This window comes from Puntigrus tetrazona, chromosome 13 (genome assembly GCF_018831695.1).
Source record: "Puntigrus tetrazona isolate hp1 chromosome 13, ASM1883169v1, whole genome shotgun sequence".
NCBI lineage: Eukaryota > Metazoa > Chordata > Actinopteri > Cypriniformes > Cyprinidae > Puntigrus > Puntigrus tetrazona.
This window is the reverse complement of record NC_056711.1, coordinates 1,406,492-1,433,586: the sequence shown is the minus strand read 5'-3', so window position 1 is coordinate 1,433,586 and position 27,095 is coordinate 1,406,492. Positions and strand designations below refer to the sequence as shown.

The following is a 27,095-nucleotide window of genomic DNA, read 5'->3' as shown; positions in this document are numbered from 1 at the left end:
GTAACTCTTTATATAAGAACATTGTGATTCTGGTCCAAAACTTCACAAAGATAAGAAACTCTTAATGCACATGTCACTTCCGTTATTGGTTGCTGCCATTTCACAAAATGACATCCTTAAAATGAAGTTACTTCAACCAAATGATGGTTACACTTCCGATAGTCCACTTTAGTCATTCTACTATCTATAAGCAACTTTGCAACTATATGTTAACTATCTCTAATTAAAGGGATAGTTCACCCCAGTATATAAATTCTGTCATTATTACTCACGCTCCAAACCCGTAAGACCTTTGTTCGTCTTGTGCATCAAACTCTGGACCTTAGAAAATTTAAATGAAGCCACAGGATACAGGGTAAACAGATCATTATCTCTCGCTCTCGCTCTTTCTCTCTATCCATCTTTGTCCTGAATCTTGTACTGATGGAGAAATTGGCTGGAGAAATGAGATGGCCCTGCTGTCATGTCCTATTTGGAACAGGTCCATAGATTACATTTACACTTTCTGTTACTTTCTAAGACTAAAGATGGATTGCAGAATAGTTTCTCAGACGTTCTCAGACTGAAAATGAGATAGAAACACATTTCTAATATTAATGCCTCACACAATATCTGCTGAGGAGTTTGTCCTGTTCAGAATATATACAGTACTCTAACTGTGTTAAACTCCTATGTAAATGATTCTAGAGTTTTTAATGTGTGAAATCGCTGTTTGACTTAGCAAACAAGTTTAATAAAAGGACAATGCAGCAATTAGCAGAACATCAAACAAGCTGGGGAACAAAATAGATTGCTACTGGCCTAGTTTTGTCCAAACAGTTTTGGGGAAGTGATTAGTGGACAAAGAGAAGAGCTGTGTCTGAGAGGTCGTGTACAGTACAAGGATGTACAGTATGTGTGAGAATGTTTATGCTGCAGTGCATGCTGCTGATTTAACAGGTTTTGAATTATGCAAATCAATCCCTTCAGGCTTGCTACGTTGCTCTGAAACTGAATGTCTAATTGAGCCCCATGACATTTTAGTTTAATGAACTCATATGAACTAAGAGACTTTATTTTTTGTTTATGACAACCTACTGGCTCTACATCAGAGTTGCAGTTGCAATTTATAAAACTGCAAATGGTCAAATTTTTTCACATTTGAGTCAGTTCTAAGAGTTCATCTTTATTAACTTAACTCTTAAGTTAATTTTAACACAGCTATATACTCTTATGTAATACATATATATTTCTAGATCATTTAAAATGCAAATGAATTTATTTTAAATATCAGAAAGCCTTTTGTAGGTAAGTGCATTTTATGTATGAACTATACAGTATGTTGCAGTGTTGTTGAAAATGATACTTATATTTAATTCCTATACAGAGACTGCTTGACATTAGATCTGCTGTGCTCTTTCAGTTTTGGTTATGGTTTTTAACCTTTAGCGATGATTCCATGAACAATATTTCTGGCTTTGAAGTCAGGTTATAAACTGTGAATGTGAGACATATTTGTTGTCCCGCTGAGACCCCCGGTAAGCCCCCCACAGCCTTTCTATATAGGTGTATATACTATATCTACAACATATAAACATTTTCATGACATGAATGGTGATCAAAGTCTTTCTCTAATGATGTGCTGTCAGATGTGACCTTTTGGAAATATGTAGAGGATCAGGCAAATTAAAAAATAAAATAAAAACATGTTTTACTTGACAAGAACATGTTGTACCTTCATGATATAACAAATATAACCACTCCTTTGCTCTTTGTGCCTCCACCTTTGTGCTTATTCAGTTCTTTACCTTAAACAGTACTGAGTCATATTTCAAAGACTCTTGCAGGCCAGAGGACTGCATAATAGACCGTTACAGAAATCAATAAACAATATGTGGGATTGTCAATATGGGTGGGGATGGTTATGTCTCTTGCTGAATAGGGAAGTTCGGGGCTAGTTGTCACACTTTTTAGTTCAGATCCCTAAAATGAAAATGTATTATTTACTCACCCACGTGTCAAGCCTGTCTGAGCCTTATTTCTTCTGTTGAACACGAACAAAACTATTTTGAAGAATGCTGGTAACCAAACAGTTGCCATTGACTTCCCTAGTATGCAAATAATACTAAGTCAGTAGCTACCAGCAACTGTTTTTGCTGTTTTATTGAGTGTAGAAAACAGTGTGAAGTTGTCAGTGAAGCAGTACAGAGTTTACAAAAGCTAAAAGGTCCATCTTTGTACTATGTTTACCCCTAAATGCACCTGTATTAGTACCTGATGTCAGTACTTTACACATCAGTACCTAAAGTGTATATATTATACCTTTCAAAGCATCCTGACATTTTTTGTACCTATTTTCTGTTTTATTGTTCTGAAATAAACAACGGGATATATGTTTTCAGGTCATAGGGGTAGGCTGTCACAGTAGAACATATATTTAAGATTTACACAGTAAAACAATTATGAAGCATAAAACAATTAATTAAACAGCAAATTAGAAAATAATAGTGTTTTGAGTTATTTGAGTTAGGAGCTATTTACTTTTTTTTATCATGACTCATGTTTTTATTAATATTGTAGCATCAGTATTAAACATTGCAACCAAAATAGCAAACCCTTTTAGGCAACAAATAGGGCTACTGTAATTAACAACAGGACATTTATTCAATAAATAAGGTAACACGTTGCCTTATGTGAACTTAAAGCCTTGTCTGAACCTTAAAGCTCTAGAAATACAGCAATTCTGACAACTTCCCCCGAAGTCCTCTCTAGCCCTACATTTCTTTCTTTTTTTTTCACCGTGACTCTCATTTTCATTTATACGAAATGTTTGTAGTCGACATATTCTAGCGTCAGCATTAAACGCGTCCGATAAACAGAGTCCGCAGCGACCGTTCGCCGTCGGTGCGACATTAATTACATTAGAGTTCAAGTTGCCTGGCGGACTCGAGCGCGTCGGTCGGCCGTCGCGAGCCCCCGCGCATGGGCACTCTCCCACAGCCGGGCTGCTTGTCGCTCCAGATCAGCGGTGCTCGGTCGCCAGCGGCGGGCCAGTGCGGAGCCGGAGCGAGGGGCGGCGGGATTCGAGGCAGTTCGCAGCAGTCGCTTCCAGGAGGATGGACGCCGAGATGTGTAGTGGCTGCGCGTGTTAACCTTCAGCAACGGGAGTTTGTCCTACTTTAGAGAGACGCACGGAGAGAGAGAGAGAGAGAGAGAGGGGGGCTCAGATCTGCGTGAACTTCACCAGCCTTTGGAAGCAGTGAAAGCAGCGCTTTCTTCAGGCGTGTTGGTTCTTTATGGACGCTATCGCTCCAGCGCTCTTCACGCAGTCAACGGTGAGTGACTGAAATCAGCTCGAAACTTTACTGCGAGTTCGAGCCCACGGCCTTACAGACGCTTCGCGTTTATTTCACGATTGTGAAAAGTCGTTTTTAACATGCTTTGCTGTTTGCTATTGCAGTAAGTTAATTTCTATTTACTAGTAGGCTAATTAATCCTACAGGATAATGCGCATTTTAACCTCACTTATTATTCCCAGTATGCTGGTACCTTTTTATTAGGCTACATTAGTTACAATTAACAAGTATTTTTATTAGTCTCTACTCTGTAGTAGCCAACTGGTTCCTTTGATAATAAGCACTATCAGTGACAGTTTTTGGTATAGAATCGTATTTTTGTCACTACATTACTGGCTGGAAACATGACTGGTCGTTTACTGGTAACATTGTGTGAGCATCAGTTGTTACTATTAAATAGCATCTCATTACAATGTAAAATGTCTTACACCAGTAAGATTGAAAGTTCAATTTTATTGCTTTAATTTCCAGACATTGTGTGCAAAACGTTGTGTTCCAGGAACATTTGTGCTAGTAAAACTGCCATTTGTCTCACTCGTTTTTATCATCTAAAGTTCATCTTAGTTCGCTTTCGTTTGTGCTTGTGTGCGCTGCGTTTGCTGTTAGTTTATCTGTGAGACCGTAGTCACTGAATGCTTTATCTTAGAAAGGTCATAATTATGTTGAATGTAGGCTGACACCAATTTATCGCAGCAAAAGTAATTATGGCATCCCAGTGTCTTTTTTAATTACAGCATATGGAGCGTCCCTCCTGGAGTCACATTGTCTGAAAGTCTTTGTGTTCATTCTCTGTGTGCATTTAACACATTCTCACAAATCCCTGTAGTAGCTTCAGACCTCACCTTTGGCTGGTGTTATGTACTGTATGATAATTATGACTTGTTAATTACCTTTAACGATGTTATCTGAGGATGAATGCAGTGTGTGTGTGTGTGTGTCTGCTTCAAAGGTTTTGTTGCAGTTCAGGATCTTTATCTGTCACATTTTACACCTCTACCCCTTCATCCCACAACCCCCCCTTTACTAGATTTACATGCAAATACTGGAGTTATTTGGGAATTCCTGTGATTCTTAATGATGCTTTAGACATGTTTTGTGTGATATTGTTACTTCAGTATCGCAGCTTTCTTCAGCCAGCTGTTGTAGTTTAAACCAGCGTTTGTTTTATGTTCTGTATGACAAGAGTTATAGTACATGTTGTGTTAATTGTAAGACGGTGTTTTTAGTGACTGTCAAATTGTAAATCAGTTGAATATTCCGTATTGAATTGGAACAGCTTAAAAGGGAAGAAAAAGACATTGAACACCCAACCCTTTTAATGTAATGATTCAAGCGTTTGTCGTGCTGGAAGACACTGCAGTGCTTAAACACAGTACAAGAAGAACATCAGCCGAGCTTTTCCTCCTCTTTAAAAGAATCAGGCGTAACTTTGGCCAACTTACCCATCGTGCTCACCACCCGCAGCAGAACAGTTCTGTTTCATCTGTCAGCGCAGAGAAAGATCTTATGAACTGAAAACACAAAGTCCCCTATCACCAGACACTAGAAACCCACTTGTGGTTCCCATCAGTGGAAGATGAAATATTAGACAATATATACGATTCAGCTGTTAACAAGACATTCTTCATACTGTCAGAAACAGTAAGACATATTTAGAAGTATCTTTATTTGCATTTTTGAGGGCTTTAACCGCTGCAGTATGCGAAACAGGATATGCAGCGCTCATGCATCACTGTTACTTGTACTTGTAGCCATCTTTAAAATTTGGAGGCTCCAATGGCAACATACTGACTTTCTCATTTCTGGCACTGCACATGATCCGCCATACCCAGCTGCCTTCAGGCATCCCAATGAAAGTATTTAGGATGGAAGTAGGTAGGTGAAAGTTATATTTCATTTCATTTTATAAATACTCTCTATGCCTTGTGTTTGCTTGTTGTTTCAATCAGTCTCTGTGCTGGAACCATTTATTGATTGTATTTCTCATCTCAATGTACTGCATAACAGTATGAATGAGAATTGACAAATTAACCTGGCAGCTGTATTTAATTTCAAAGCCTTGAGTCTTTGAAGTATAGAATTTACAGCTTTGGGACTTGATTTAAAAGTCATTTTTGAAGATTTTCCAAAGAGAAACGTGGAATGTATAAATATAAATTATTAACATTTGAGGTTTTCCTTAATCCCTCTACCCAATATGCATGCTGTATATTGGTGGACTTGCACTGCACGTAGTTTTATAATTTCACAAGTGCGGGCAGTTTAATATCAACAGACTGCTTTTATGAGTCCGGCCGAAGGGAATCACTCACATGAGCTGTCAGTGTGTTTATAGAGTTAAGAGAGGCAAGTCAGTGTGCTGGAAGGCTGGTCGCACTGTGAAAGCCCAGCTGTTGCTAACAGTGTGTGGGAAATGGGAATCAGAGGTAAACGCTCAATGATCACTAAGTCAAGTGACACACATTCCATGTAGACCATCTAACTTTCATCCAACTGCACTGACAGGTTTACCGAACCGGACATGTGAAGGTCTTTAGTGTTGACTGACAAATACAGAGACCGATAAAACGAACAAAGCATCTGTTTCAGAATGAATCTGGCATCTGCTGCACGAATGAAGATAGAGTTTGTAATTTCATAGGGTGTCGGATGGCTTTTGGCAGGCGTTGCTTGTAAACTTGCCTAGGATTTTTGTCTTGATTGGAAGTGCACGTCAATACACCGACATTCTAGGGCACCGAATTTACGAGGTTATCTCCGATATGGTCGGTGTGGGAAAAATTCAGCGCTGGCATGGAGAATACTGTAAATCTTCGATTTAGTTGCTGGAGTGGCTCTAACATAGCCATTTATTATTTGCTGTCTGAATTTTGAAAGAATAATGGTATTTTTACGTGATTGGAGTCCTGACAGTAGATATAGTGTTTTGATTTGCTGGGATATGCATATGTGTCTATTTATGGCACTGTGTGTGGAGGCAGTTGATCTGTATCATGTTGAGGGAGGAGTCATCCGTTTATATTCCTGAGAGAAAATCAATATCCGGCACACTGTTTTCTTGGTTTTGTCTTTCACTTTCTGCCAATATATCACGTGGATTAAGTTTCGTGACGGATTTACAAATTGGAACTGTACAATCTGCATTGCTCGGCTCGATTACAGGCCTCTCTGTGGCTGTCGACTGGACCCCTCAATCTCAATCTGTCACAAAGCACCGGGTAATTTTAGTTCAGGCAGAATTGCACAGGATAAATGAATCAAACGCAGTGCTTGAATGTTTGTGATAATGAGAACTGTGAGGAGCCATTATTCTGATAAATCCATGTAGTCAAGGTGTCAGTGTAATGCTGACTTCTGGGATGTTGGGGACAAGTTAACTCATGCCTCACGACTGACCTCGGCGGGTGAAGTCAGCACAGTGAGAGTGATAAGATCTAAGCTCCTCCCACAAAGTTACCCATCCACTTTCTGTAGAGACGTGATTACTAGTGATGTGTACTACAATGTGTCTCGTGAGCTTTGGTCATTTGTATGATGAGAGAATTAGGGATGCACCAAGGGGTACTGGCCAAAAAGTATATGTTGGTAAAAATAATTTGGCATAAAGTTTTTATTTTTTATTTTTGCTAGTACCTTGTCTGGTCATGGATAACCGATTCCTCAAAACTTCCCAAAACGTATAGGGTGATATTTGCTATTATTAAATGTCATTACATGATATTGCATGTCTCTTTTAATTGCAGATTCTTACTTTCAATGAATACATCCTTTTATTAACAAAATCCATTTTTGCAACAGGAGAAGTGACACAGAAGCTGCATCTGGAGCAGTATTTAGATTTACTTAAGCATATAATAAGATGTATTTACACTGAAAATGTAATAAAATAATTACTGTAATTGCAACAAAATAATGTGAGTAAATTTTTAATAATATTTTAATAATAAGCAACAAAGAGGCTTATTTACATCAATATGATATGCAAAAAAGAACAATGGGTCTCATTCATGTGTTCATTTTGTGCATACATTTTTCACAAATTGTGACAGCCAAATAACTGTCATATTAAAATGTACAATAATACATGAACAAGTGAACCAGAAAACTCACACACTGTGAAGATGAACATAAGATGGTTTATATGTGTTTTATGCAAATTGACTAACCTTAGGCACTTGCTCGCTCATTTAGAGTAATCCAGATGCATTAACTTTAGAATCTGAATTCATTAACTTTTAAAATTCATCTGCATTCATATGCATTTGTTCTGAATTATGCAAAACATTTTCTGTGCATATAAATTATTAGTGAACGAGACCCAATTAACAGCTGTTATTAGTGAGCAAAACAAATAATGACTGTAATTATTATCAACATGAATTATGATAAAAATGTTCCCGTTATCAAATAATCATATTTTGTCCACCTATATATATCGCGCTCTGAACTAGCCCAGTGTCTCAGGCTCGGCCTGCTTTCTATTAGCCAGGAATCTGCCCTGTCAAAGGGCTCCGCAAATCTGCACACCCCCTCACTGAGAAAGAAACATTATGAAAACACTGTCCTTTTTGTATGTCCCCTGATTTATGATCTTTGGCCTGTGAGAGATGTAAAGCACGCAGCGCTTTCTCTCCATCTCTGTCTCCAAGCTGATGCAACGCAGGGGTCCTCGGCTCACAACTGTTTCCACTGCACAGTGCGTCCCATGCTGATTTGAGTTATGATAGGAGACAAGCCGCTCGCGCCGCCTGAGGCACGCTCTGACACTCACCTCTTTCTGCTGTGCTGCTGGCGGGTCCAGTGCATCTCCCATGGACTACAAACAAGCACACTGTGCAACATGCCAGAGTTTCCTGCTTTACAACAGCTGACCTTGCCTGAATTTTAACCTCTGATCTTTAATTAAGTGTGTAAACATCGGTTCAAGAGCGGAAGATGGCAGAGACATGCCAAGTTTGCAGTCTGAATCAAGCTTGGAGTCACTGAAGCTGTTTAACCAGTATGTCATCACCATTTATACAGAGCGGCTCTTTAATGCCTCTCTTGTATGTGTGTGGTCAACACCCACATCCAGTCTACAGACCTCGCACAAGACTAATCCAACAGGGAATGAGGGAGGTTTAAACGTAATCAATTGTACACAATTGTCACAACTGATCCACAGTTGTTGTCGTCACAGTAAATTTATGCTAGTCACATGTATTTTGTAAAACCTGGTCTCATAAAAATATGTACCTCTGTGCACTTTTTGTGCAGCGCTGTTTTTACGTACCTTACTGCAAACGTTTACTGCAGTAACTGCAGTTTTAAGGAGAGATGTCTACAGAGTGGCGCTAAAATACAGGTCCAATATGTGATCCCTAGCACATGTTGCTATAGGTATGTACAGAACTTATATATCCATGGATTGTTGCTAAAAGTTAATGCTCCATTTTACTGTTGTACTGCATCGAGTGCTCATTTCTTTTGGAAATACTTTGCGTATTTTGGGTCTGGCTAAAAAGTCCACCGAAGTACCTTTATGCCATTAGACCAGGTAGATTTTGTAGATAGTTAGTAGTTCTACTTAATAGAGTTGATTAAGAAAACTGTAGTAAACTAAAAGGGTAAATCAGTAATTTTGTGTTCTCCATAACATTCTCTCTTTAATGTATTTAAAAATAAGTTTCCATATATTCATGTAATCCTAGATTGAAGGATAATTAATTTACAAATAAATATAGAAGAAATTACATAATAATGTATTCTATATTTATTTATTTATTCTGTTAATTTGTTCTATTTTTATTTATATGTCTTTGAACTCATTCAGTATCTTTTTTCAGTCTTTAAATTTTCTAAAAATTAAGTACTAGCCATTTTTTCAGCAATTATTATTAAATTGTTTTGAAAATAGTATAGAAAAGTATTCAGTTAAAGGATCTGGTCACACTTTAGTCTGGGGACCAATTCTCACTATTAGCTAACTAACTATTAACAGACGTTTTCTAATTTATTCATAGTTAGTAATGTAGTTGTTAGGTTTAGGTATGGGATGGTCAAATATGGTCATGCAAAATACTAATAAACAGCCAATATACTGTACATTTGCATGCTAATGAGAAACAAGTTCATAGTGGGAATTGCTCCTTAAGATAAAGTGTTACCAAGAATCTTTTTCATAAAACCCATGTGCAAATTGCCTTTTCTGAACATAAAGTTCACATAAAGTTCATGACATGCCGTAAAGGAGAAAAGCCATGTAGATAGCAATTCAATTATAGAGCTGATGAAATCCTATATTGACGTCCCCTCTGAAGATTTTAACCGGCTATGTAAGATAATCCAGAAATCAATCTTTAGTGGAATTTGTCGCTTGTATAATTGATGGCTGCATGAGAACCTCTGCTTAAAAGATTGCAGATCTATAGTTTGAAACTCTGTGTCTCCGTCTTCGATGCGGCGGGCTGCGTAAACCAGAAGGCTAATGCTCAGTCCAGTCATGCTGAACCATGACGGCAGTCTCTCAGGCATGTCTAAAGAGCTGTGTAGGCTTAGATTGCCTCGTCTTGTGAGGGGATTACCATCCACACAGCCTAGCACAGCAATCTAAACAGCTCTCATTTTGTGTCCTTAAACACCCCCATCCCACATGCAGGCCATCAGACTTATTAGCCGTCTAATATAGAGACCTGAGTCTGAAAGTCGCAGCTTTGCAGCGCACCGTGAAACTATGGCGTGCGTTCACACTTAATCTCCAGAAGCACAGAGCGACTGCAGCAAGGTTGTTGACCTCTCTCAATGGCCTTGTTAACCTCTCTGCTGTTCCCATGTTGAGAGGTATCTGTGAAGGTAATGGGATGAGGTCAGAGTGTCAAGAGATGGTCCAGAAGACATAACACTGTTTCAGTGCTGTCTATTATGACGGTGAGCGGGTAGCATTCATGACAGGCCAGGATTCAGCCCGGAATGTGTTGACCAATTGAGCAAGCATTCGGCAGGATGGCAGTGTTTAAGAGCAGAACTGAATGCCGAGAGCCCACTAAATGAAGCACACATTTTTCTGACATTCCAATGGCTTGCTCTGAGACATTGTGTGTAGAAATAAAGACTTGTCTGGGAAGTACTAAACTGGCACGCAAACAAAGCCTGAATCCCCAGACATCTTGATTTGTTCTTCAGACATCTTGGATCGTTCTTCCATTTTTTAAATATATGAGATTCTGCAGTCTGACATATGAATCTGGATAGAGCTGTATCATACTCTGTAATTGCTATCACTTTATAAATCCATATATGCATGCCATATATTCACTGTTGCTCAACTACTTAGTAAACTCAATATCAGTGATAAATTGTTTTGGCCAAATTGATTAATCGCCAAAATCTGGCTTTTTATAATGACTTGGCTGGATAACAGAGGCATTAGCTCTGTATTTCTCCTCTGCTTTAATTTATTTTCTAATCTAGTTTTATAATAAATCTGACACTGACGCTATGAATATTGTTGGTGAGTAGATGTTGAGAAAACTTTCATTTTTGTGCTGCGTTTCTGTGTTTGCAGATTGCTGCAACAAAACAAAGTAATTAGTTAGAGCGTTTTTTGAACCGCCAAGTCCGTCTTTTCAAAGTCAATGGATTTTTTTGAGCAAGTTATTGTTTAAATACCTAAAATAAGGCGTTTTAGAAAGTATCACTGTGTGCTGTGTCAGTGGCAACATACAGACGCGCTGCTTTCATTCAAATTAAAGCGTTCATAAATGCAGAAGATGTCCTTGAATAGCAGCTGACACAGAAGCAGCGTGCAGCGATATTATCCAAAATGTTGAATAAAGTCGTTATCTTTGTTTTCTGTCAGTACAAAAATTATTCTCGCCACTTCATAACGTTACAGTTGAACCACTGATGGCAGATTGTGTATTCTGGTGATGTCTTTCATACTTTTCTGGACCTTGATAGTGTATTTTACCTGGCGGTCAATGGGACAGGCCTTCTATTTTGTCCTGAAGCTGAACAAAGGTTTTACGGGTTTGGAACGTGTGTTTATACTCATGCTTTTGCACGATATTCAAACTCAGACTTTCCACCTTGTAGATTTTATATAAAGATTGAAAAAGTTGTCGTAAACTTAGTGATGAAAGTCATGCAAATGTGGTGTAGCTCTCATTTATGCGTTTGTGAAGATGATAATCACAACGCCTAAGAATTAAACATTTGTTGTTCACAGAACTTATTTTTCGGCATTTCTCAAAAAGCCAATGGAAGAGTTCTTTTGGCTTTTTACCAAGGAAACCGGGTGAACTTAAATTTTGGCCTATGGGATGCTGACATTACTCCTTTGACCTCAAAATCCTCAAAACAGCACATTCAGCACAATGCGATTCACAGAATGCTTTTTCCAGAGGTAAAGGTTCCTGAACAGTTAAAGTTCAAATCGAATGAACTTCAACAGCTTCACCATATAGAGAATTTATATGTGTGTGCGTATGTGAAAGCTTGCGCTTAGTGTGATTGTGGGAACTGGGGTTACTGTGAGCTCCATGTGGATAGAGTTTAGTGAATGACTCTGCCAGATCGCCTGTGGTGCTGTTCCCTCTTCAGCCCACTCCATCAGCTGACTCTCATCCACTCTCCCTCTCTCTCATGTCTCTTCCCATTCCAAAATGAAAAGAAAATAGGGGTGTACCATAAATTGCCTGTATGAATGTTACCGCTGTGCAGATTATTCACATTTTACCATAATTGCAGACAGTTGGAAAATGAAGAGAAATAGTTGTTTTTTCCTCTCTCTGTGGTGTGGTGTCCACCCTCCTGCTCTCTCTCCTCCACCCCTTCTCTGGAGCCAGGAGATGAGGAATGGTCTCTTTGGCTGCTCTTGTTTTGGCGGCTCCGCCTGCGAGCTCTGGGGTTTAGTTCAAGCCCCACAGTAATTTTATTGCCCCTCTCCTCAACAACACAAACACTAAACCTCTACTCCCACCCCATAACTTTGATTTATGTCACTATAGCCACCTTGTCCAAAAACTTCCCCGACATTTCCAGGAGACTTTCTGAATCACAGCATTCACGGCTCAGACAAGCTGTCATATAAAACTGTGATGGGGGCAGAAATATTTCCACCGAATGCTTTTTGATTTAAATGCATGGTTGACTCATGCTGTTTGAGCGCTCTGTCTTCTTAACTTATTTTTAGGGACAGGTCTGACGCTGCTGTTCTGTTAATGGAGGAATCAGTAATGTGTGTGTATTAGTTTGAGCTGAACAGTCTCAAATCCACAAGAAAATTAACTGGAGTAGTAATTCAATTCATTGACCAGTAGTTATAATTAGTTTGTTTTATGTTATTTAACAATACAACAGACTACCATTCAACATTTGGGGTCAGTAGCATTTTCTTATTCTTATCAAGGCTGCTTTAAAAAAAAAAAAATTCTATCTATCTATCTATCTATCTATCTATCTATCTATCTATCTATCTATCTATCTATCTATCTATCTATCTATATGTATATATGTATACTGTATATATATATATGAATTATTATTGCAGTTTCAAATAACATTTCTTTATTTCATATTTTATATATTTTATATATACATTTATTTTAAAATAAATGTGTTCCTCTGATGCCAAAGCTGAATTTTAAGCATCATTACTCCAGTCTTCAGAGTTACATGATAATTTTTTATGAATCATTTTAATATGCTGATATAGCTTTTAATATGCTAATATGCTCAAGAAACCTTTCTTCTTATTATTATTATGCTAAAAAAATGTTTAGTGTGTTTTGTAAAAAAAAAACAAATATTTGATTTGAAATAGAATTTTTCCAACATTATAAATGTATTTTATAATGTGACAGCATTATAAATGTCTGTCACTTTTAAACGATTTATACTATTCTTGCTGAATATAACGTAATAATAATGTATCTACAATTTGAAAACCGCACCTGTAAGCTTATCTGAATAAGACAATTGTTGTAAATACAGTTGTAAGCTTTATTTCACGTTCAACAGCCTTTTGTGGGACTGTTCTGCACATATCATTTGTCCTAAGAGAGCAGTAATGGATTTCCTATGTTCTACATAGAAATAGGAGTCTACCTTAATAAAAAGGCACAGATGGATAACATACATAAATATCTTGAGACATTTAATTTTCTCAACTCTCAGCTAAAACCTTAGGGTTGCACTGCAACTATTTATCAATGTCACGATCACATTGAACAGATAAACGCAAGGCCTTTTGTTTCTCACTTCGGCAGCAACGCCTAATAAACAAAAAAGCCACAAAAGTTGAGATAATACCTTTTCATCATATAAATCTATCACTTGGATTAAACCGTTATATTCACGTGGATTTCTTTTTGACTATGAACATGTAAACTAATTATCATTCATTTACAACTACATGTCTACTAACTCTCAAAGTAGACTGTTAGGTCAGGTTTGGGGTTAGTAGAATAAGTTGACATATACTTGCAATGTTTCTGATAGTATGTTGTGAACCCATCAAAATAAAGTGTTAGAAGATATGAAGCAGACTAATGCTCTACTAATGCTAACATAGCGTTCCTGTAGCTCAAGTAGTAGAGCATGGCATTAGCAACGGCAAGATCTTAGTTTCGATTCCCAGGTAAGCAAAAGCTGAAAAAAACAACAACTGGGTTTTGAAGTTTTACGAAAGAGATGCACTAACTCAAACCTGCTCTTAATGACCTCAACAGTATTCATTGCAAAATAGCTTTTTAAGAATCTAATCATAATCAAAGGGATCGTTTGATTGGCCTTTGTCACGTTGTATGACCTTGTCTTCATGTAGGTCAGATTCCCAGAGCAGAAGCCTGTCCTGAATCTGTGAACTTTGACCCGTTTGAAGCTCTCAGAGGAGAGTAGGAGAAAATGAGTCGGTCTTAATTGAGCTTCACATTGCTTGTCATTGAGGCAGCAGCACAGAGAGGTGAACAAAACCAGGACGGCACATTTGGGAGAGCAGCCAGCGGGAGTGTGGTTGGTGTTCGCCGGCCACTATGGGCCGGTATGTGTACTGCTGCCAAATTACTGCAGAATACCGAAGTTGTGTGTCAGTATTGATTTGAGAGGACTTTTTGGTGACTCAGCGTTTCCCCACAGACCCGAAGCACATGCAGGCTTTGGATGTCAATATCACAGAGATCAGCTCATTTGCTTGACGTTTTAATCTCACATCAGGTGCATTTCTGCTTCTCCAAGATTTATGTGGAAAATTAGACCGCAAATCTGAGGGAAAACATCGAAGCGTTTTGGTTTTGGCCATAAAATATTAGGCTGCCAGTCATTAACATTTTATCTGTATTAATCACGCTGTTATAAATGCAGTTTCCGAGAAGCGGTAATGTGAGATGGATAGAAGCTGTCCTGACTCTTTTAATGGTGAAGCCGTTTCTTCTGTTTTTGTGCTGCATAGCAAAAAGGATTAGAGTCAGTTACGTAACTCCCCCCAGAGCCTCTCCTCACTCATGGCCGTCTGGAGCAGAATATCTAAATAATGATTTTGGGGTTTATTTATGCTTAATTTTGTACAGTCCCTTTTGTTTAGTAATGCGTCTGCCTTCTTTTCATGTTTGATGAGCTCAAATGAGAGCGGGGAGAAGAGAAAGAGGTAGTGATGGGGTATTTATAGAGTGTCCTGCTGTGGGCCTGGCCGGTGTGTCTCAGTGAAGCATTGCGTCCTGTCAGACCCCATCAGATCTCCATATGGACTCTAGCTCTCTCACATACACTCAGAGCACTGCTATTAAGACAATCGGCATTTTCAGTCACAAACATGTTTTGACTGTTATTTGGTTTTTAAGAAGTTACAACTGTATCCAACTCTAAGACTGTATCCAAACATTTCAAAATAGTAAATGGTCGTGAATCATTCAGCATGTAATAATGAACTATATCATTTTTTGGTAACACTTTAGATTATGGAGCACATATTCACTATAAACTATGCTAAGCGTGCTAATAAGCAACTAGTTAATAATGAGAACTGTTCCTTAATACTTTTTAAAAATAATTTATGATCCTAATATTGTGTTTTGCATATCTTTATTTATAATTGATATAGTTTAGTATTATTTTGATTATAAGTTAATATTTTAAATTATATTTGATCTATTTGAACTTTTTTGTGATGATTTCTTTTTAAATGATTTTTGTTCGTTTTTTTTCGTAGTTTTATTTTTTGTATTTACGATTTATTTTTATTTAAGTTTTAGTCATTTTCAGTACTTTTTAATTCTGTGTTTTATATTATTTTATTTGCTTTTTTTTTTATTTTATTGAAATGTACCAAAACGTTTAATTCAACAATACTAATAACAATATTGTTCTTAACTTAGATTTCACATTAAAACAAGGGATTTTGTTTGGTCTTGCACTAAATATTTTTAAATAAAAAAGCGTCATACAAAAAAATCTATGTTTAATTATTGTAATTAAAAGCAGCTGCTCTTAAAGCTGCTGTTTTTTGAATAATTATTATCATTATTTTTGTAATATTTCAATGGAAAAGATTTTAATTTCACGTATAATGTGATATGACATGCAAAACACCCCCCAAATGCTCTCTTTTAAACTTCTTACAGACACTTTTCTAATCTAAAATCAAAAAAAAATGTAAATGCGAACAAATGTTGTTGTTGTATATTCATACACACATACAAAGGCTTCCTTATTTAATACAGTAAGCTTCCTTGTTTTATGAATGCGGATAAAAACACAAAACAAAAGCTCTTTATCACTAACTCATTATACAATAAAAGCGCTAAACAAGCAGCCTTGCATATCCTGAGGGAATCCACGATCCCAGAGGGAAAAGATAGCAAATGTATGCTCCCTGGCACATCTATTTCTCCTCGTCTTCCTCTTTCTCACCACTTTTTTAAAGCTTTCTTTTCAGTTCAACTGAGTGCTCCAAAGAGTCATATTTGTATCTTCACCTGTGCATTTTTCTTCAGATCACCTCATATGTAAGTCATGAAGTCGTTACTCTTGATTCTGTGACTATTTCGGATGGCTGCACATCGTTGCATGTTCATACATATGTCGGATCGTGTGTTTGACAGCGGTAACGCAGCAATGTCATCATAGCTTTGATCTCACAGAGCTCCCCATCTGTTACAGAGATTATGCAAAGCTCACATCAATGTTTCATGCATTTAACTGAGCTGCACAATGCGTCCTGTATCCCTCTGAAGTTTCATCGGCGGCGCTCCTGCATGCATCTAGCTGAGACTCACGGACTTCTGTTCTCTAATGCTTACTAGAGCAGTCTGTTTTAACCTTTGGCCTTTGAGTGGCTCACTCCCTCAAACACGCATACAGAAACTGGCACGTTTTCCTCTCGCCCTGCTCTGTCAGGGAAACCGAAGGCCTCCCTTAGGGCGCTCAGGCAGATGACTTCATTGGCCTTGTTTGTTTTCTGCCCTTGGGGCTGGAGGAGAAGAGAGAGAGAACGCCGGTTCATCCTGACACTCCAGCACAGGAAGCAGTCTGGAAACAGACGCCGAAAGAGCCCTTTCCTCTGCTGTCTGCGAACATCTGGTTTCATGTGTGCAAACTACCATCGTCCTCTGTTCCATCACAACGCTGGTAGTGTAGATGCCTCCTTTATGTGACGTAAGCAAAAACAATAGACAAATAAGGCCCATTATTTGGGGCCACAAACAAAACGTGCCATGAAATGAGCCAAGAATGAAACGAAAAGTCCTTTGCGTGCTTTAATGCAAGCCTTTATCTGAATGCCACGTCGGTTTTATTCATGTAGCGCATACACATTTTACAAGCAGCTTTACAGAAAAATCATGTCACATTTAGCAGATTAAAGTTGAGCAGTAATGTGCAATAGTGAATTTTCAACAATACAAACAATAAAGTAGATGGGATTTGCTATACAGTGTATATAATCCTATTCTAGTAAATGGCAGACAAATGTGGATATTCTTACATATTTAACTTTGTATAAAGAGCTGGGAGATAATAAAGTTACAGGGACTTTTTTAACTATTGAGGATATTGATATAGCCCTAACATCTTATTGGATGTTTTGGCCACTAGATAAAAAGAGTTTAGTTTGCAGGGTTTTTGTACATAATAGGTTCATAGGATTGCATTGTTGTCGATGTTCCCAGTGTGTTTTTGTTAAAAATGTAATATGTTTTGATGTTCACCTCAAACATTTTTGAAAAATGATTGTTAATAACACGCACTCATGCACTCTTTTGTTCGAGCTTGTGTTTGACTGAGTGTTTGGATCCCACTTTGTTTCTACAAAGTCTGCAAAGTGTGTTTCATCATGGTCCAATGGCGGTCATTTTTCAGGAGTACGCCCACAGGGACAGAGTCGAGGATTTACTGAGGTTATATATTGCTTTTACAGTTATTTAAAAAAAGCTTATCTCTTCTCTCCCCGCTGAGTTTATGGGATAAAATCTGTGTAATGTACTGTAATCTTGTTTCAGTCTTGGCTGATGTACAGTTCCGCTTTCTGATAGGAGGATGTGATGCTTATTTGGCTTTTGGAGGCACTTAGACCTAGGCCGTGTTATTTAAAGACTAAGGTCACTAAGTGAGAGGTCCGACAGACTGCATTTCAAATAAAATGTCTAATTATAAGATAGTTGGCATCCAAAGCTGCCAAACTGTGGCCATTCCAATCAAAAGCCCATTAATATTGTAAATGGAGTCAGTTGGGCGGTTATGAAGTCTTGGAAGACTCGTTATAGTGAAAGTGGATTACACAAGGCTCTGATTGTTCGGTTTTGGAAGGCAAAGTTAGAATAACAAACCCATCGTACAAAGCCCAAACAATTCAAAAGAGCCCAGTTCAGATTAGCAGTGCTGTCCTGTCTGTTCTTTAACTTTGTGCCCAGACAAATACTGCTCGTTTTGCTGAAGGCTAAATGAGGAGTTTCTGGAGCAGCTTACAGGAAAAAAACCCTCCTGGACTGTGCACTCTTTTTCCACATAATTATTGTAAAATGTTATATGCTCCATTCTTTAGAGTGGCCAGTTTTCTTAGAATGAAAGCTTGATCCCTATTTATACCTAATCTTCCCACTAATAAAACTTTACCACAGATCTTTACCTCTGAAGATCTAGTCTCCTTCTCCGTTATCTTCCCTCTTGTGGTCTGAGGCAGAACTGCTGTTTTTCTAGGATTTTAGAAACTGAATCCCTTTGGAGCTCTAATGAAAGGAGAGAGGTGCTGAGTAAATTCACAAATGCTATTTATGTGAGTTCGGACTGAATATTTATATTCCTAGGTTATTACATTTCAAAGGAAAAATGGTTTCTGTGAGTCTTCGAGCCTTAGATTAAGACGCTTGTGATCAAATAAATGCTTTGCAAAGTTTGTGCAGCTTTAAATGAGAGTTTTCTTATTTCTTTATTTCCTCAAGCCCTTGAGTACAATTAAATGTGAAAACAATTTAGTTTCAGGCAGAGATAATATTAACTAAAACTTTTGATACTTAAAACACAAAATAAACATTAAATAAAATAAAATATATAAACTTAGATATTACTTGTTATGGCTAGAATACATATATATATATATATATATATATATATATATATATATATATATATATATATAAGTAATATGTTATATATATATAAGTTGTATATATATATATATATATATATATATATATATATATATATATATATATATATATATATATATATATATATATATATATATATATATGTATATGTAATTATTATATAATAATATATATATATAAAATACATATTACATAGTACTGTAATAAGCAAATTAACATAAAAATGGAAGTACAAAAACTGTAATACTGTAATAGTATCCCAAAGATTATAAAATACAAAAACGCAATTTATAACTACAATTTATATGTAATTAAGTCAAATTTTGATGCTGTACTAATAAAACACAAGCATATTTGATACTCTATATATCATGATGATTAGGTAATATATTATCAATTTTATTTGTCATGTTTTCTGTTCTGTTGTGTCCTGTTATCCAGTGTAAAAAAAAATCTTACATGTATATGCCCAATGTTTTTTGTTAAAAGTCAGCAGTTAAGATGCATAAAATATAATCACTTAGTGTTCTTCTTGCTGTTACATATTTGATCAGTACCATTCTTTCACAGACTCTCTTGAAACACACGGTTCTCTCACAGGAAGACCGTGAGCTTTGTGGGGTTGTTCTAGCTCACCAAATCAAACTGAAACAATCTGAAAATTGAAGCAGCAAATCATCTTTTATGTATGTGTGCTTGCACAATGAACGCAGTGAAAACTAGGACAGACAGCGGAGCTTTAGGATAACAAAGCAGCTTTTACTTTCCTGGAAAACAATTCTAGACTCAAAATAAAGAAAATCTGAGATTTACTGTTTTCACGTATCGTGCAGGGTATAGGGTTGCAATTGCCTTATGAATTACTGAGATATTTTTATTCTTGTTGTTTTGAGACTACAAATAGTCCTGAGTGAGCAGAACAGAGAGACGAGAAATCTCTCAGTTGGTGTTTTAAGACTGTTATGTAACACTCAGGCAGCTGTGTCCTTCGTGCTTAAATCGTGCCTGTCTTGGGACTTAATGTGAGGCGCCTCTGCAGTGATCATGTTAAAAATGAAAAGACAGAGTCAGTACTACAGAAGAGTACTTTGGTGGATGCCTCCATGGTCACACCACTACACGCACGAGCTCAAGTATAAGCAGTGACTCTGACACTGAGAGTCATATTAGAGGTTTGTAAGCATCTTAAACACAAACGGCAGATGTGCGCCCGAGCGCTGAGCATCACTCACATCACAGCCGAACGCTTGTGTGTCCTTGAGTCGTGGTCTCTGAGATGATAGAAGACGCTGCGTGACATTGACACCACTGTGCTGCTGTTAGACCCATTACAGCCGCCTAATGACACAGCCGTGGAGATTAACGGCATTCATCAACTGCAGCGGGCCGTTCGGTTACTGACAGTCTAAAGTATGTCTGTAGAAAAGAGTAGAGCCTGCTGCTGTCCTAATCCAGAGTTTCAGCTGAGAAACGTAAGCCTTCGAATCTGTGTCTGTGTGTCTCTGGGTTTTTTGAGTGAAAAAATACTATAGGATGTCATTCCTAAAGCAGTTGCATCATGACTGCGGTTTTCACGGGGTGGGTGATATGACCAAAATCTTCTATCACAATATGAGCCGTTTTATTTCAAGGTAATGATATATATTATATAGCTATTTTTGCTTTAAATACAGGCTTTATGATTCATAGAATAACATAGAATACCATAGAAATGATACCGTGATTATACCATAGAAATGTCATAATTCTGTTTACCAACGTCAGTATTACAAAAAACTACTATTAGCCTTAAAAAAAACTCAGGCTCAGTGGAGACAAGTAAAGAGTCAGTGATTAAATAAGAATAAGAAACTAATTAAATGCAATAAAAACTACAGTAGAACAAATAAGTAAAAATTGCTACATACATTTTATAGTCAGTTGTTATAAATCAAGTGCATGAAAACACAGCTTATTCTTCACTGTGTAAATTAAATATAATATATATAATGTGTGTGTAAGCAGTAAAAGATTTTCTCTGTATTGTTGTTTAACACGAATGACAGACAGCAGGAATATTAGACTGCTGTCTCTTTAAGAGCTAAGAGTTTTCTTTCTCAGCTGTTTGCTTTCACTCAACCCTTGTTGAGATTTCAACACACACAGTTTTTTGTATTGGATCCAAAGCTGTGTTCTGCAAAGGGTTGTTGTGGAAGGACTTTGAGAAGAGGTCTTGATTAGAGAACATAGGAGGATGCAGACGGGAGGAAAGCAGGTAAATTGGAATGGGTTCAGACGCTTTTAAGCCTATGAGAGCATCCTGTCCCTGAACCAAATCGCAAGGCATCAGTCAGAGGTCAGCAAATGTAGCTCCGTTGTTAGTTTTATGAAAATTAAAACGCTAATACCATCGCAAAGCTCAGAAGCAGTGCGAGTTGGACAGTAATCCGATTCTCCGTGACAGAAATAAAAAACAGCACAAATCCACAGCTGAGTTTTTCCTCATACCTGAAATAGGTTCTGTACGGTCTTTCTCTTATTAGGAGACATGAACATTTTCCACCCGCATACCTCGTACGGAAAGATTACGTTTTTGCATTATTTTCCAATTTAATAATACATTACATTTTCAATAATAAATAAATTAATAATTTCAACCCCTACTGTGTGTCATATTTTCCAATGCTGGCATAAAAAAAAAAATATGTATGTAGGTATGCAAGTATTTATTGATTTGTTTGTTAATCTTAATTAATCTCCTTCAGCAAGGATAAAAAAAATACATAAAGAAATATGAAGTTGCTGACAGTTTCTTGAGAGGCAAATCAGCATAGTAACTCGCTTCTGAAGGATCATGTGACACTGAAGTAATGGAGTAATGATGCAGAAAATTCAGCTTTATATCACAGGAATACATTATATATTAAATGGGGCTGTTAAACAGTGAATCACATCCAAAATAAAATTCTGTCTACATAATATATATATATATGTGATATATATGAGGCTATATATTTTCTAAATATATGCTGTATGTATATATATATATATATATATATATATAATATACATTATATACTCACATATGAGTCAAAGTCGAACTGAAGTTGTTTTTTTAAGGTCACTTAGGCTAACCAACACAATAAAAACTTGATAGCTTAATAAAAACATGATTTGTGCAAATAAAGTTTTTAATATAGCATAAAAAGACTTTTATTTTGGATTTAATTTACCATGTGATAGCACTAATGTTCAAATATTTTAAAATAAAAAACTTTTAAATTATAATATATCACAAAATTACTGTATACTGTACGTTTTACTGTATTAAACTGCTTTTTTATCCAATAACTGAAGAAAGTTTCATAACTAGTGGCAGTCGGGACTCATTAGAGTTAATAATCCTCAGATCAGCATTAATTGAGGCCAGTCTGTGACCCCAGGCCGCTTCTCTCCATGTGGAGGTGTCCCATAACCCCTCACAGCTCCCAGTCCATGAATTAAGAGGTCGGAGCGAGTCAGTCAGCGTCTGTATTGTGGTGCGCGGCTGGCCTTGTATTGTTCTGCCGTGAATCCTTACGCGTGGTTCTCAGGGATTGGAAAGTGATGGGAGAGATGGAGCCGTGTCCTGGTCTGGAAGGAGGGATGAAGGGGTCAGGGAGGAGGTGGTGGAGCCAAGTGGATTGATGCCGCTCCGTCCTCGAGTCCCTGACGCTTGGCCCTCGCCATCTGTCACCCTGCAGGCTCTCCCTCTTTCTCGCTGGGCCCAGAATGGGTCAGATACACATTTACCTCATCCAACAGTACATTAGCCTACGGGAGCAGGTGAGGAACAGCCAGACACTGTAAGGTTAATGGGGAGAATGTAAAGAGGATAGTTCACCCACAAATGAAAACGGTCATCATTTACAGAGCGCTTAGCGAAACACATTATATTTTTCTTTGGAAAGGAGTCCACTACATCAGCAAAAATTTCAACTCTTTTACATATAATAAAAGTGGCATGCGACCAGTAGCTGTCAAACTCCAAAAAGGACAAAAAGCCACCATTCAAATGTACCATCTGCTGTTTGTGATACGTTAACATTATTTGCATGCAGTAGGAAGTGTAGCACGCTTAGATTCAGCACAGAAAAAAGGAGATCTTTATCTTGAATGTGTTAGAAAAATTAGGGCAGTAGGCAGTGAATAATATTTTAGATTTCATTCGTCTTATTTGTATTGGAAAACAAACTGAAAATTATACAGGTGAGTTGAAATTTTGTGCTCAAATTGTTGTACTTTTAATTTTTTTTTTGAGGTGAACAGCTTTATTGAAAAGATTAAAAGATTATTTTCTTGCATACCTTTTAGAGAACTAAAATAATATGCTTATATGTAATATAAGAGTACGCTGTATTTAAATGTGAACTAAATGTATGTTTTCGCACACTTTGTGGAAACCAGGCTGACCACCACTGACTTTCACAGTATTTTTTCCCCTACTATGGAAGCCTGAACAGTCTGGTTACAAGGCTTTCTTCAAAATATCTGACAGATTTGAAACTATTTGAGGATTTGAGTAAATGATGACAGTTTTGATATTTGAGTGAACTATTCCTTTAAGTACATCTTTATGTGTAATTTATGAATTGTATTTTCTTTGAAATATGGTGTCTTGTTGAATGTACTGCAGCTTTTATGGTAAACTGAAATGCACTTTAATTTCATTTTGATATTTGTATTTGAATTATTATATACATTTGTAATTGTTGTGCATTTGTAATCAAAAGATTGTACTTTAATGCATTGGAATATATATTATCTTTAAATGTAATACTGAATAACACAGTTGAAACTGTATCAAACTGTATATGAAGTACTGTACATGTGCTTTAGCCACATCAAAATAAATGTATTTTTCTATTAAAACATAACAAGAGAATATTGCAAAGATACATGGAAGTTGCTTGCTGCGAGTGTCATTTAATTTAATTCACACTGAATCCGTGCTCTGATGAGAGTCTGACCTTTGTTAAACTGTCTCCTGTCAGTCACATCCTCAGTATCTTGTATCAGTTCAGGAAGTCATTGTATTGTGCTTTTATTGTCAAGAGCTAGAGCCTGTTTTTCAGACGGAAATGAATCTGCTAGAACGACAGTAGAGCAACTTGACACCAAAGAGCTGGTCCAATTAACAGGCGTACGTTTATCTCCGACAGGCCAGTTGAGGTCATGGCAAAATCAATGGGCCATATTGTATCAGTTTGCAGACAGTGGCTCGGTGATTAATTACTGCACAGTGTGTTTATGTTTCTGTGTGGCCGATAAGAGAGAACAGGAGCGTATGAGTCAGGATGAAAGTTATTAAAGAAGCCATTATACATAATAGTGCACTTTACGGAAAAAAATTCAGTAGCATGACAGTGGTTCAGCTCTTTTTAAACGTCTCGAGTAATCAAACGTGGTCTTGTTTTGTTATAGCAAAACATTGTATTATTCATATACTGTTTTTAAGTTTTTTTTAATTGTGGGTACAGTATATGTACAGTATATGCTACAGTTCAAAAGTTTGGGGGTAGTACAATTTTTGGTAAATATATACAACTTTTGCCTCAATGCATTTATTAATAATTAATAAGGTGGTTGTTAAGTTTAGGTATTGGGTAGGATTGAGGGTCTAGAATAGGGTCATGTAGGCATTAACGTGTGCTGAATTAGCACTAATAAATGACAAATATTTTAGTAATGTAAAACAAGTAGTCAGCATTAATTTGATTAAATGACACAGTAAACATGTTCAAAATGTTACTAAACATCTCAATTTCTATTGCAAACAAAAGCTGGCATTTTAAACTTTCTATAAAAGAATGATCACAGTTTCCACAAAAATATGAAGTAGCACAATAATTTTTAACACTTATAATAATAAGGAATGTTTCTTGAGCAGCCGGTCAGTATATTAGAATGATTTCTGAAGGATTATTTGATATCTTAGTATTTAAGTATTTTTAAGCCACTAGTTAGCATTAGAGACTTTAACTGTAAACGTAATCTTATATATAAAGCGAGAGCATGAATTATGTAATTCAGCTGTAGCCACAAGTCTACAGTTGTTTCAGATGACATTTTTTATAATAGTAATATTACCTTGAGTACCATCAGTATAGTAACTAGTTGTTTAAATAGCTTGTAATGCAGTTTCCACACCAGCGTTCGTTTTGTTATGTTTAACTGTCTTAGATCTCCATTCACCCCCTTTATTTTCCCAGTCACTCCCCCTTTCTGTGAAGCAGACAGGCTCGGGCACGTGTGATCCAGCGCTTCCCCTCTCCCCTCCACGTGTGTCATGCAGTTGAATGTATGTGTGTGTTAGTGTGTGTTTGTGCGTGGCTGGCAGCCCATGTAGATGTGACCCACTTTAACAGGGGTAGCACACGCTAGATGAGACTGTCGATAACTGAAGAGAAGAGATAACCACAGACACATTCCTCTCTAATCTCCACTTCATTCTTCACTGGTTTTATTAAAACCAGAGTAAACAGTAACTAGCATTCCTGCCTAAGTGTGTAAGGGTAGACAGAGGACAGTGCCTGCAGATTCCAGCATAGAGGACTATGGGTGATGTCTCACATGCCTCTGTGCAGTTATGAGCAGGTATTGCGATGCATTTTTACATTTATTTAGTGAACGAGTGCGCAGCATGTTTGAAGCACTTTTTACTCCAGCGTGCTTGCACTGGATCAATACCATACGGATATGCTGTGATATAGTATATGGACAAAATTTTAACCTGACAGAAGTTTACCAAGTCTGTATTTATTTATCAAAAATAAAGTAAACTCATCAACAACATTGTGAAATATTATTTCAAATTAAACTGTATTAATGTGATTAAAGGTTGTGAAAAAAGCTTGCTTTTTTTTAAGCATATTTTTCAGTCTACAGAGTCCCATGATTCTTTTATATTCTGATTAGCTGCTGAAGAAAGAATGTTTTTTTTTTTCAGGATTTTTATAATATAACGTTCAAAAGAGCAGCATTTATTTAAATAATAAATAAATGCTTTTTTCATTATTATTATTTTCACATTGTAAATGCGTTTTTACTGTCACTTTTGATCAGTTTAATGCATACTTCCTGAATAAATTACTGAGAGTACTGACTTCTAAAAAAAAATTACATTAGACTTTTTGTTTTATTCATACATTTATAGTCATTTATAGTCTTACGTGGTAGAGCAGTAACACTCTATGCATAGATGTTTGTCACATATATCAAAGTGGATTAGTTTTTATGTTTTCTCACACAGAGGTAGTGTGTGTTGGTATCCAGTGGGGGGCAGTGTGCTCTTCTACTCCTCTCAGATATAACGGACTGAGGAGAAATTTTAGTTTGAGCAACTTGAAACTTTCACACTGTACCTGACAAAATGCAATCTCTCTTGGCTTTATGTCGACCGAGACCCATGTGAACTCACTGTCTGGCGGTCAAAAATAAAGAAAGAAAAACTACTGGCCCCTCAGAGAGCCGTGACCTTATCATGCTTTCATGGTAACATAATAACAGGCTTTTCACCTTGACACCCTGCAACTAATACTCCATAGCAGGTGTGTGACGTACAGTATGCATACTTGAACTCAGTCGTATCGCTTGTAGAGATGAACAGATGGCAGAGGCTCTCTAGATGTTCTCTTATACCTTTCCATTGTTTTTACTAGGTGTATGGAACTTCTTAATAGTAATTATGAATTCCCCCACAGCTTTCCTCTGTTGAATGTGTTCTGCGTGCTCCGGAACCTCGCCTGACCTCGTGTATGTGTGTGTATCCCCGCAGGGGTGTGTGTGAGCAGAGGTGGACGCTGCTGTGGGACTCTGGGGATGCGTAAAGTCTCCATCCGTCCTGGATATCTGCAGCGTATTGGGAGCTGCTCTCTGGGTCTTTGTGCGAGGTACGACAAAAGTATGTCTCTTGCTGTCAGTTCTGGAGAAACAGACATGGCATGTGGAATTGCTTCCATCATTCATTTAGCCAAGCCATACAGAACAAGCAGGCGTTAATGGACCCTGCCAGCAGTGTCATAACTTTTACCTCTCACTGTGTTCATTTAATTAGGCTCAGTTAATTAAAGACACTAAAAGCTAATGATCTGTAAAGCATGATGAAAATGCACTGAGAGTTGCTATGGATTAGGGCGAAGGATCTGAGGAGGTAAGGGAATGC

At 37.2% G+C, this 27,095-nt stretch overlaps 1 protein-coding gene across 3 annotated transcripts in view; it reads left to right on the top strand.

The window, feature by feature from the left end:
- The first annotated feature begins 2,785 nt into the window (after positions 1-2,785).
- lzts2a (leucine zipper, putative tumor suppressor 2a) overlaps positions 2,786-27,095 on the top strand; it is a 52,266-nt gene continuing 27,956 nt past the window's right edge. The window contains exons 1-2 of one of the 3 annotated variants that reach the window (XM_043255176.1): positions 2,786-3,314; positions 26,709-26,834. Coding sequence is in view for 1 of the 3 variants with exons in the window: in XM_043255173.1 (XP_043111108.1) it covers positions 3,276-3,314 (39 nt within the window). In the remaining 2 variants the exon portion in view is untranslated. The remainder of the gene's footprint in view (positions 3,315-26,708; positions 26,835-27,095) is intronic. The other 2 variants (XM_043255175.1, XM_043255173.1) reach the window with 2 other exon arrangements.